Source organism: Sorex araneus, chromosome 2 (assembly GCF_027595985.1).
Source record: "Sorex araneus isolate mSorAra2 chromosome 2, mSorAra2.pri, whole genome shotgun sequence".
Taxonomy (NCBI): Eukaryota; Metazoa; Chordata; class Mammalia; order Eulipotyphla; family Soricidae; genus Sorex; species Sorex araneus.
Genome location: NC_073303.1, coordinates 107,698,766 through 107,711,551, shown reverse-complemented (window position 1 = coordinate 107,711,551; position 12,786 = coordinate 107,698,766). Strand labels below are relative to the sequence as shown.

At 40.7% G+C, this 12,786-nt stretch overlaps 1 protein-coding gene across 5 annotated transcripts in view; it reads left to right on the top strand.

The window, feature by feature from the left end:
• COL14A1 (collagen type XIV alpha 1 chain) overlaps positions 1-12,786 on the top strand; it is a 208,933-nt gene that overhangs the window by 19,190 nt on the left and 176,957 nt on the right. For 2 of the 5 annotated variants that reach the window (XM_055127232.1, XM_055127234.1), the window contains exons 4-5: positions 2,402-2,488; positions 12,030-12,185. In XM_055127232.1, coding sequence (XP_054983207.1) covers positions 2,402-2,488; positions 12,030-12,185 — 243 coding nt within the window. The remainder of the gene's footprint in view (positions 1-2,401; positions 2,489-12,029; positions 12,186-12,786) is intronic. The other 3 variants (XM_055127235.1, XM_055127236.1, XM_055127233.1) reach the window with 2 other exon arrangements.

The window sequence follows — 12,786 nt, the reverse complement described above, 5'->3', positions numbered from 1 at the left end:
GATTGTGAGATGTCCAGAGATGTAAGGCGATTTTAGTGTGTGATTATGCTTCTAAAATGGAAGCAGAAAAGGGATAAGAAGTAAGAATTTAGTGGAGGGCTCTGAGGAATACCAGAAAACCCACAGCAATTCCTTTGTAAAAATGAAGAAAGGAAAGAATTTAAGAGATCTGGGTTCCAAAGTAGTCATAACTTTAAGAAGTCAGAGAATAGGATCTGAAAATGTACTGAGATAATTAGAGGCCAGTGGGAATACAAGTATCAAGTCATCTTGTATTTGTTCTATTTTGTAAATCTTGAAATTTAATCTTGGCTATCTGAAAGCCAAGGAAGATTTCTAAGGGAAGTAATAAGAGAATTAGAGAAGCATGACCTTGGCAGATGGCAGGTCATAAACCCTTTCTTTCAGCAAAGGGATGGAAGCCAGTAGAAAGAGAAAGAGAAGAAGACGATAAAGACAGGATTAATGAAACAGTACCCTAGAGGGGACAGGAAGAAAGGTTCAGAGAAAATCATTACTTCACTTACGTAGCTCAACCTCTGATAAATTTGTTGATTTCCAAGCAGTGTGTATAACAATTAAATGAGCTCTATCTTGGCCAAGCATCATTTTGCTTCTCCACAGGGTATTTCATTCGTGCAGAAACCACTGCCATTCTGGCAGTAGGATTGAATGTCACAAACAACTCAAGCTCCAACCAATAGCAGGAATGCTGCTGTGGTGCTTTGGGCAAGAAAGGCCTTAAAGATGAAGCTGATGGGGAAGCTTGGGAGGAGTGTTGTAAAGTGATGTTCTTTCAAGCTTTTTGCTGCCATGGCCCTTACTGAGCTTATTTTCTTTCTGTGCCTACCTATCCTACCTCACCAGCCCCCTAATATTGTGCCTCTGCCCCAACCCGGGTTTGATTCCTCCGTCCATCTCGGAGAGCCGGGCAAGATACTGAGAGTATCCGGCCCGCACGGCAGAGCCTGACAAGCTATTTGATATGCATGGTGTATTCAATATGCCAAAAACAGTAACAACAAGTCTCACAATGGAGATGTTACTGGTGCCCACTTGAGCAAATCGATGAACAATGGATGACAGTGCTATAGTACAGTGCCCCCTCATTATGTAGTGTTCACCTGTGACCCCCTTGGAGTATTCCTGGACAGCTAGGACTATATGGTCCTCCTGTTGAGAAACTGGAGTAAAGGCCCATGAAGATTCTGGGTCCCTGAGAATCACAAAATATATTTCATGAACCATAATGCCCAAAAGCTAAGAGGGAGAGAGACAGAAGGACAGACAGACAGACACACAAACAGACAGACACACAAACACAGAGAAAGAGAGAGAGAGACAGAGACAGAGAGACAGAGGAGAAAAGAAAAAGAGAAGAAAAGTTCCTGCCATAGAGGCAGGGGCAGGGCAGGGTGGGAGGGAAACTGGGGAGGTTGGTGGGGGATGTGTATGCTAGCAAAGCGGAGAGTGTTGAAACATTGTAGGACTGAAACCCAACCATGAACAACTTTGTAACTGTGTATCTCACTGTGATTTATTTAATTTAAAAACTTATGAAAAAACATTGCATGGTGAAAGTGACAGAAACACTTAGCTATTTAGTGCAGTGGTACACTATTTGGGGAAAAAAGCTTTGAAAAAAATTATTATGGGATTGTCCACTCCTATCAGTTCCAAAGGACCACATGATCTTTATAATTTGGGGGGAGCCTCCCGAGCAGCGTTCAGGGCCCCTCAGGTCACTCCTAGCAATACTTGGCTGTGTATGTGATGCTAGGGCTCAGTAATGTGGCACTGCTCAGACCCAGGGGTGCTGTATGCAGCAGTATTTGAGGGAAGCCTCCTGTGCTGGGTACTGAGCCCAACTCCTGGTGCACGCAAGGCATATGTGCCAGGGCTAGATCACTGGCCACTCCACTCTGTTTTGTTCAGAATGTTTTTTTTTAATTGTTGTTTTGTGGCCATATCTGTTGGTGTTTAGGCTTAGGCAGGGTTTGGGGGGATCATCTGCAGCACTGCTGATGGAACCGAGTGGGAGGGTGGCAGGCTTCTCCCTTATACCGTCTCTCTGGCTTCTCCTACATGAGGTTTTATGAGCTGTGCCTTGGTGACTGAGCCTCCTACTCCTTCCTGCCGCCATGTTTGAAAAGGGTGTGATGGACTATTTACATTTATTTGGTAGATCTGCTCATAATGACAGCTCCGTCACAATAATACTTTATGTACCTTCTACCCCTTCCCAGGATAAGGTTGAAAAAATAGCAGCCTTTGGGAATGAGATACTATCATGATGCTAATTTCTACCTAATTCTTTCAGTATTTTCAGGGTTATAGTAAAACTCACTAAGTTCTTCAACTTTAAGGTAACATGTTGGTGTATCTTTATTTTTTTCCCCAGTTAACGATTTAGAAAGAAGAAAGGATCCAAAGCCCAGAGTCAAGATTGTGGACAAAGGAAATGGGAGCAAACAGTTTTCACCTGAAGGTCAGATTTTTTTTTTTAAAATTTGTTTATTTTGAGTTTTCCTAACTGGCACCGCTCACATCAGGGTTGTTGGTCTCATCAGCAGGGCACAGACTAAGAATGAGTCTTTGCCCTACTTGGCCCCTTCCAGTCTCCTGACTTCCTAGTACACAGTGCCAACACTTCCTACCCACTGACTCCCACATTGCACAACCAACATCTAGTGGATGGATTCTTTTACTGAATTACTGACAGAATCTGTTTGTGTACCTCCATGCATGTTGCCAACACTCAAGCTAAACTCTCATTTCTTTCCTGGTATACAGAATTAGCAAAATCTCATATTTTTTCTTTCTCCAGGCAAAAGTTACTCTATTCAAGACAAATCAATCACACCGCAGATTCTCTTGCCTTTCCCACCCTCATCGTATCCACCTCCTCTTCCCCACACTCACTACCCCCGCCAACACACACACACACACACACACACACACACAACCCTCCAGTCTTCTTCAATGTCTTCTTACTTCTCTTGGAATAGAGGTAACAATTCTTAGTCTGGTAATTTCCGTATCCCAATCTTTTCTCCCACTTATGAGCACACACTGTCCCCACAGGCCTAATTTCAAGTCCTTTAAAGTTCATAGTCTCTCTCATATAACACTTGCTGTATTCCCACCCTGGAATCCATCCCTGCACTCTGTTACCTTTTGCTCTCATATCCTGTTCTTCCTATGAGGGCTGAGCCCAATCATTATGTAATCAGAAACATTTCTTAACCATTCTCTACTGGCTTACACCTTCCTACACCAACTACTTTCATTAGTGCCACTTGTTACACATGTTACACTTATAATTTTAGTATTGATTCTTGCCACTAGACTGGAAGCTACACAAAAATAAGGAGAGTCCTTGTATTTTGGTTTTTGACTGACACTGTGGCATCTAGTAGTTTCTGTTCTGTAACAAGTGTTGTCCTATAAAGATCTACTGAATGGAAAGATGTGTAAATGGTCTATTGAAAATGTCAGCTCCTAATAGCTAAGATACACAGTCACTTTATCAACTTTCCTTCATGTTTATTTTCACACTTAGCCATTTTCCTTTTCAGTTCCTGCTCTATGAATATGCAAACATATATGTACAGCCTACCAAATTGTGTTTCTCTTATTCTGTACATTGCTTTTTTTTACATGAAGAACTGTTCGTGTTACTTCAGATGGGAGTCTAGAAGTAAATTGCTTCTACAGGTAGTCTGCAAGTAAATTGCTGCCTAAATTCTATACCTGCCATTACTGCCTTTGTGTGTGGGTAACTTATACCAGTTATCCAATATATGTCTGTTTCATCATCAGGATTAAATGTGTTTATATGCACAAATTCTTCTAATACTGTCTCCCCGTTAAATAATGTTCATCATCATCATCATCATCATCATCATCATCATCATCATCATCATCATCATCATCATCATCACGTTGATCATCGATTTTCTTGAGTGGTCTCAGTAATGTCTCCATTCGTCCTAGCCCTGCGATTTTAGCAGGCTCTCTTTACTCGTCCTTCCCAATGGTGCTGTATTGGAGGCTCTTTCACGGTCAGAGGAATGAGACCTATCATTGTTACTGGTTTTAGCATATGAATATGCCACAGGGAGCTTGCTCTCCCACGCCGGCAGGAAATTTTGGTAGCTTGCCAGGTTCTCTGAAAGGGAGAACTAGGCTATAAGATGTCTTTTCCAGGAGCTTGGTTTTAGTCTCTGGATGTTGGCTGTTGATGGGATTACACGGCACCAGGGGCAGTTTCTGGGTGCGACCACCTAACTACTGGAAAATGGGGTATCTGGGCAGAAGAGGCCCAGTCCTGATCCGAGCAGGCCTGAAGATCTCAGCCTCGGGTCCCACACACCTGGGTTCCTCTGCTGGTTCCTTCATGTGTGAGGCTCGTCCGAATGTGTGGAGAGGGGCTATGAGCATGGCTGTGGCTGGGTTCTGGAGGCTGCCGGGGCTCTTCTCGGGGAGGAATAATTTTTACTAGGCTTTTTTAATTTAAAAAGTTTTATTGATATTTTGTGGTTTACAATATTATTACAATGACTATAACAACAAGTCTCACAATGAAGATGTTACTGGTGCCCATAAGAGCAAACTGATGAACAGTGACAGTGACAGTGACAGATTATAACACCATGCTCATCACCAAAGTACCAAATCCCTCCCTTTAGAATGCCAGCACTCCACCATCCGTCTCCCACCCCCAACCCAATTGTGTGTGTCTACATTCCTTTTAATGGTCAGGTAGTATCCTTAGGAATAGATTATCATTCTATTCCTAATGACAATATTCCTAATGATAATATTTTATTATTACTAAATCATAATTTATTAGCTCTTATATTTATATCAAAGAATATATATATATTTTCTTGTTTTTGCTATTGTAAACATGCTGGAAAAACTAAAACTGGAATTACAAGGTTAAAGTATATGCAAATTTTGTATTTTTTATTAGTCTACAAAAAAGAATTAAACTGCTTTCAGTAGCTTATACTTCTGCCAATGATGTATAATTAAAACATTTAAAATTCTCATTGTTTAATATGTTTTCTAATAATCCTTACTAGTTTATATTTCTTTGACTGTGTTAAGGTTGAGCAATTTAAAAAATCTTTAGTGGTCATTTGTATTTTTTGCTATCTTTTGTAAAATTTCTTTGTCTTTCTTTGCATACAGAAATTTTCTAAATCTTGTAGACATTAAAATCTTGTTGTAATAGTGATGCAAGTATCTTTTCTCAGTGTGTTATTACCTTTTAACTTTATTCATGCTTTTCAGAATTTTTAATTCAGTGTTTTAAAATAACATTTCATTATAACAATATATAGTTTTCCAGTATGACTCCTTAAAAATGAGCATGTTGATGGGGCTGGAGCGATAGCACAGCGGGTAGGGCGTTTGCCTTGCACGCGGCTGACCCGGGTTCGAATCCCAGCATCCCATATGGTCCCCTGAGCACCTCCAGGAGTAATTCCTGAGTGTAGAACCAGGAGTAACCCCTGTGCATTGCCGGGGTGACCCAAAAAGCAAAAAAAAAAAAAAAAATGGGCATGTTGATATCCTTTGTACCAGTATTTACCCTTTCCTCCTACTTTCTCTCTTCTCTTGTACTAATCTGTTTTATAGTCCAAAGTTTATTTAATGCAACTAAAATTATGGCAAAAGTATTATTCTTTTATGGACTTGGTTGAATGACTTTTAGATTATGAATATTTTCATCTAAAGGTTTGCAATTTTATATTCATATTATTTATTATTAATGTAATTAATGTACTGTAGCGATAACACAGCAGGTAGGGCATTTGCTTTGCACGTGGCCAACCTGGATTCAATTCCTTTGTCCCTCTCGGAGAGCTTGGCAAGCTATCGAGAGTATCCTGCCTGCACAACAGAGCCTGGCAAGCTACCCGTGGCATATTTGATATGCCAAAACCAGTAACAAGTCTCATAATAGAGACATAACTGGTGCCTGCTTGAGCAAATTGATGAACAATGGGATGACAATGTTAACAGTGCTAATATAATTAATACTAACAAATGATAAATGAGGCATGAAAATACATAAACATTATATAATAAACCAAGTGCCTTACCTGCTGTACTGTCTGTTTGGCCTCTATAGTCATTTTAAGACTATAACCATCTAAGTACTGCTTTATCTATACCACAGATTTTGATATGTAACATTGTCATTACACAACTTTTACTATTTTCTGATTTCCAGTATGCTTTTTTCCCCCTTTGTTCTGTGAGTTACATAGAAAGGTATTATTTAATTTCTAAACATATATGGTCCTTTCAAAAAGGTAGTAATTGGTGTCGAACTTGTTAAAATTATTGGTCAGAATATATTTTTAAATTGTTGAGATATTTCATTGTTTGAATGTGTTAGATTTTTAAGGCAAAGGCAATATTCAAAAGAAGTATCGCATCCCTTAATACCTTTACCCAGTTTTACTTACCCTTCCTAAATAACCAAATTCATTAGTTTATGACTTGCATTCTTGTGGGTTTTATTTAAAAAGGAAATAGATTTTAAAATATTTTTATGAAGGATTTTTACATGTGAGTTCTCAGCTGATTTTTAGTAAGTTATTCTTTGTCATGATGCCCTGAAGAACTCACAGCCAGCAGATGACTCCAAACACTGGGACCGGTTCCAGTCTGAACCTGGCAGTGCGTGAGCCCCAAGCACTGACAGGGGTACCTCTGGTGATCTGTCTGCTCCCAGCAGTGTTGGAGTGATCCTGATGGGGGCGATCCTTGAGCACCTGCCTCTCTGGGTCTGAGTACTAAACCACTGGGCCCAGAGAGGGGCTGAGTATTGCCAGGGTGACTTAGAAGCCCATACCCCCCAAAGAAAAATCTATCTTTCATTGGTAGAGTATCGGTTAGTTGTTCAGGACGTTCTCGGGCTCCACCTTCAGGAGAGCTGTTTCAGTGTCTGCTATAGAGACAGAGAGCTGGAGTAGTCAGAGACAGTAGAAACAAGGGCCAGGAGGACTGAGCCACTGTATGAAGCTTGCTGCCAAGGGGGGAATGAGAGAGCAGTTAGGACAGAGGAGGGACCAGTATGATAATGATGGTGGGAAATGATCACTCGGGGCAAAACGGAATCCTTAAAGGAGGTAAAGTGATATGCATGGTAACCTTTCAGTAACAGTGTTGGAAACCACAGTGCCTCAGAGGAAAATAAGAGAGAGAGAGGATGAGAGAGAGAGGGAGAGGGAGAGGGAGGAAGAAGAAGAAGGAGGAGGAGGAGGAGGAGGAGGAGGAAGAGAAGGTGGTGGTGGGAGGGAGAAGAAAAGAAAAGAAGAGAAAAGAAAAGAAAAGAAAAGTGCCTGGCATAGAGGCAGGCTGTGGGAGGTAGGGCGGGAGAGGGAAACTGGTTTTGGAACATTGTTTGACTGAGATGCAATCATGGACAACTTTGTAATTATATATTTCACAGTGATTCAATAACTTTCTTTTTAAAAAGTGTTGGGGTAGGACTGAAAGTGTCTAGGAACAGGAGTCTTCCTCTTTAGGTGGGCGGGGAGGCATGAATTGTGCGCAAGGGCACTGAGGATTCTGAGGCCATTGCCCATGTACAAGAATTGTCTTAAGAAGTAAATTGTAAGCAGTGGTAACAATTCAGAGCAGAGTTCGGGCTCCCCAGAGGTTGGGGTGGTTGGTTGGGAGTATGAACAGGGTCCACAGGACACAAAAAGTAATTCCCACCAAGCCACAATGAGCCACTTGCCACTGTCTGTTGCAAGAGGTGGCAGTTCTCTGCTTCATAATAAACAGCTGTTTTCCTACAATCTATCCTTTTTTGGGTATAAGAGTCTACATTGATAATGGCGCAGATACAATCAGACATATTTCACATATTTTTGCATTTTTAGCTTCAATGCAAAGAGCTAAGATCCTTAACAAGTTGCTGTGCAGTTAAATAGTCACTTGTTTTCAATCTATTGTACATGTTTCTTCAATAATCCAAAACAAATTCCTAAACAAAAGTGGTATTTGCCTTTTGGCATAATATTGGCATATTTGCATCAACGATTATTCCTTCTTTGTTGCACATAAATACAAAACCTGGTTGGAAAAGATTATGGGAGAGATAGGAACAGTAACATAGGATTTGTTATTTTTAGTATCTCAAGGGTTTTTTAGTTAACGTCCCTGATCCTCTTATTGTCCTTTAAAGAAATTAAAAATATATGTATATATGTATGTATATACTGTGAAAATAAAGGGATTGTCCTAGTCTTCTCATTTACAGGGTGAAGGGGATTGGCTAGAGTGGCCTTAAGGGCCAGAGTCAGTCTTCTGTCTTTTTTAGAGCAAGGTTTTCTTGGCACTGAGCTCTATTTATTCCTTTATATATCATCTAGAGCACTTTCCCACACTCTCAGCACTGGGCAGATGCAACAAGGTTACACATGACCTGCAAAGACTTTGGTATTTGAATCTTGCTTTTTTCAGGAAAGATTTGCTGATCCTTGCTTTCAAAGGTTTCAAAGACTTGCATATGTGGAAAGGATTAGAATAGAATACTCATTGCTTTTCAGAAGACATCTTATTTCCAAGCCCCCCCCCCCCTCCCCTTAGTGTGTAAGAATTGCGCAGGAAGGGACCAGAGAGATAGTGCAGAAGCTAAATTGTTTGCCTTTTCTGAGGCTGACCATGGCTCAATCCCAAGCACCACCAGAAATGTCCACTGAGAACAGAATCAGGAGTAGCTCCTGAGCACTGATAGATATGTCCCAATCTCCCATGTCCCCATCCACCCAAGAAAAAAATTATATAGGATGCACACACACACTAACACACACACACACTAACACACACACACACAAACACACACTATCTACATATCTATTAACTGCATTCTCTTTATTATACTCCCTCATTTGATTTTTTTGACCCGAAGTATCAAAGTCTGTCCAGGATTACATGAGTAAATGTTTGTAGCCTATAGGAAATGCTATATAATACTTGCAGTTGTCTTAGAAGGTATAGTTTGCATGATTAATGTGACCATATGCCAACATTTTAATGCAATTGATTTAACAGTAAATTTGTTGCATTTAGTGATTACATCTTATTACTGAACACTGAGTTAGGTCCTAGGGATTGGTGATGATGAAAGACAGGGTAATATCTCCTGAAACTCACATAGTTTTAGTCTAATAGTTCCCAGTACTGTGTGAGAGGGTGTGTGTGTGTGTGTGTGTGTGTGTGTGTGTGTGTGTGTGTGTGTGTGTGTGTGTGAGATGCCAGTGATCAAGTAACCACTGAACCATTCATTATCTCTCTAAATCACTTTTATTTTCTGAAGAATGAGGATCAACCATAAGCACCATAAGCAAATGCTATACTTGATGCCAGGTGCTTAGAAGATTGTCTTGCCTTTTTTGTTTGTTTGTATTTTGGGTCACACCTGCTGCTCTGGGCCGACGCCTGGTTCTGCACTCAGGGATCACTCCTAGTGTGGCTCAGGAGACTAAATGGGTGCCAAGGATAAAACCTGGGTCAGCTATGTGCAAGGCAAGCTGCCTACCTGCTGTACTATTACTCCAGCCTTATACTTCCTTCCTTCTTTCTTTCTTTCTTTCTTTCTTTCTTTCTTTCTTTCTTTCTTTCTTTCTTTCTTTCTTTCTTTCTTTCTTTCTTTCTTTCTTTCTTTCTTTCTTTCTTTCTTTCTTTCTTTCCTTCCTTCCTCCCTCCCTCCCTCCCTCCCTCCCTCCCTCCCTCCCTCCCTCCCTCCCTCCCTCCCTCCCTCCCTTCCTTCCTTCCTTCCTTCCTTCCTTCCTTTCGCTTTTTGGGTCACACCTGGCGATGCACAGGGGTTACTCCTGGCTCTGCACTCAGGAATTACTCCTGGTGGTGCTCAGGGGACTGTATGGGATGCTGGGAATTGAACCCGGGTTGGCCGCGTGCAAGGCAAACGCCTTACCCACTGTGCTATTGCTCCAGCCCCTCACTAATACATTTAATAATTTAATCTGTTAAAGTTTTTCATTAAAAATGTCAAGGAAGGGGCTGGAGCAATAGTACAGCGGGTAGGGCGTTTGCTTTGCACGCGACTGACCCGGGTTCGATTCCCAGCATCTCATATGGTCCTCTGAGCACCTCCAGGGGTGATTCCTGAGTGCAGAGCCAGGAGTAACCCCGCTGCATTGCCAGGTGTGACCCAAAAAAGCAAAAAAAAAGTCAAGGAAAATATTTTTATAGTCCTCTTTTAAATAAGCACAGATAAAATTTTAAAAGGTATTTTTATAATTATTCATTAATTTAAAACGTGAAATACTATCTCCAATGTTTTTACAAGGAATGAAAGCTACACTACATTTTGGGACATTAAAAATGTGAGAAATAGATCCCAAAGGCATTATAAGATTTTCTTTCCCTCTGCTTCTTTTTTAAAAAAAAAATTTTAATCCCATGACTTCTTGCAGTATTTTTAAAATATTTCAGTATCAAACAGTATGACTACTTCCAAATTGGTGACTTTGCATTTGGTTATTTCAAAATGGAAGTTTGGATGCCACCCCTATAATTTAAATGCTTTGGATTAAACTATACTGTTTAACTTCCACTGTTCAATATGTGAGTATTTTATTGGCAAATGCATTTTTTCCCTCCATCTAGTAAGAGGGTCTAAGTATTCTACACATAGTTGTGTATGATGAAAAAACACCAGGATTCTCTTAGCACCATGTGGCATCATCAGTACAATCTTGATTTACTATGTGAATAAATAGAAGATGGAATATTTTCCTCCTCAGGGGAAACATCCAGATACAGAGTGTTTGTGAACTCTCATGTTTGGTTTTTTATTACAAACATTACATTTCAAATATTGCTTCATTGTCAGACTAAAGCTAGAAAAAATCATACATGTTCTAGGCAACTTTAAGAAAATAAAATGGGCACAAGAAAAAACACAATATTCAGGGCCCCCCAGTACCAGTATGAAATTTCCACAAAATAGTCTTTTGGAAGCTCAAACTATAGTAAAAAGAAATGCTAAATGCTACTAAAGGTGCTAAGCATACCATAGCTATTTAAAGAATTCATAAGCACTTTAAGAATATTTAGTATCTTGACTCTATGTGAATGCTAATGGCGGTGGCTGCCTACTTAAGTATAGATCTCCCCTAGACCCACCAGCCATCGGACTTGCCTTCAGTGGAAAGCTTAGAGGAACCACTCCAGCCACTGGACAATCATCCAGTTTTGCAACCTGATACAGTCCTCCTTTAGCTACGTTGGGGCAGGAGAGATAGGACATAAGGAAAGTCACTTCCCTTGCAGACACCACATCTGGTGCATTGGCACGGCCAAGGGTCACTCCTAAGCACAGAACCCAAAATAGCCCTTGAGCTCCCAGGGTGGGCCCCAACTCCCCTCTCAATGAAATTAGCTACTTAGAAACAAAATATTACTGTAACAAGAACACAGTGTGCAGAAGAATGTGAATTAGGGCACTACTTGGGTTCCTTGCTTAGTTTCTACATCCACGACCCCTTTGTACATGAGCCAAGGTTTGTGTTTGTGGCTCTCGCACTCAGTGCAATGCACTACCTTTTTCTTCATCCAGGAAGCTCAGATTTCCCTCCTGTGTCCTCTTATCTGAACGAAAGAGTGCCTTTATCCATCTTCCTATCTCTGCAGACTCCTACATGGTGTTGCTCAGAATTTTCCTGGAAAGAACTGACAGATGAAAACCTTAAAGCTCGATGATTTTGCACAGACACCACTGGCTAAAATACACAGATGTTTCCAGGCTGGCATGAATCTGCCAGTCTTTTGCTAACTCTTTCCAGAACCCTGGCCCTGCTGCTGTTACCACATTTACTTTTTCCTAATGAAAATGCATTTCAGGGAAAGGTTGTAAAAATATGGTTGCTTTAATAGAAATTTCATCATATTCTTCGCAGTAAACTATATGACAGATGTTTACGTAAACACTTTTTCCAGGAGCAACAGATAATTTTCTGGCTTGTGCTTTGCAGAAGTGAAATTTTTCTGTGAAACTTCAGCTATTGCTGATATTGTGATCCTGGTGGATGGGTCTTGGAGTATTGGAAGATTCAACTTCAGACTGGTTCGACTTTTCTTGGAAAACCTGGTAACAGCATTCAACGTGGGCTCAGAGAAGACACGGATTGGTATGTGTTGTCCAGTGAACAGGAGTCTGATGTCCTCATGTAGAACTACTGAGAAATTTCTGAAGAAACTTCAAAATTCTTTGCATAGCAGCTTTCAGAACTATAGTCTCCATTTTTGTGAGATTCCCAGATGGGCATATTTGTTTTCTTTTTTGCTTTTTGGGTCACACCCAGCGATGCACAGGGGTTATTTATGGTTCCTACACTCAGAATTACTCCTGGTGGTGCCTGGGGGACCATATGGGATGCTGGAAATCAAACCTGGGTTGGCCATGTGCAAGGCAAACGCCCTACCCGCTGTGCTATTGCTCCAGCCCTCCCCCCCATGGGCATATTTGGATCAATAAGTAGTTCAACTAACTTTTTTCTATGATGCTGTTATTGCTATTGAACACATTAAAATTTTTCTGTTTAAGAAACATCTTTCACAAATAATAATAATAATTGTGACATTATTGACTGGCGTTTAAAGTTACAGTTGGCTTGAGAGTTTATCAGGGGTCACAGAGATAGAATAGAGGTTGTGTTTATCATGCATGTGGCCTACCTGGGTTCTAGCCCTGGCATTACATGGTCTCCTGATCACTGTCAGTGAGCTCTG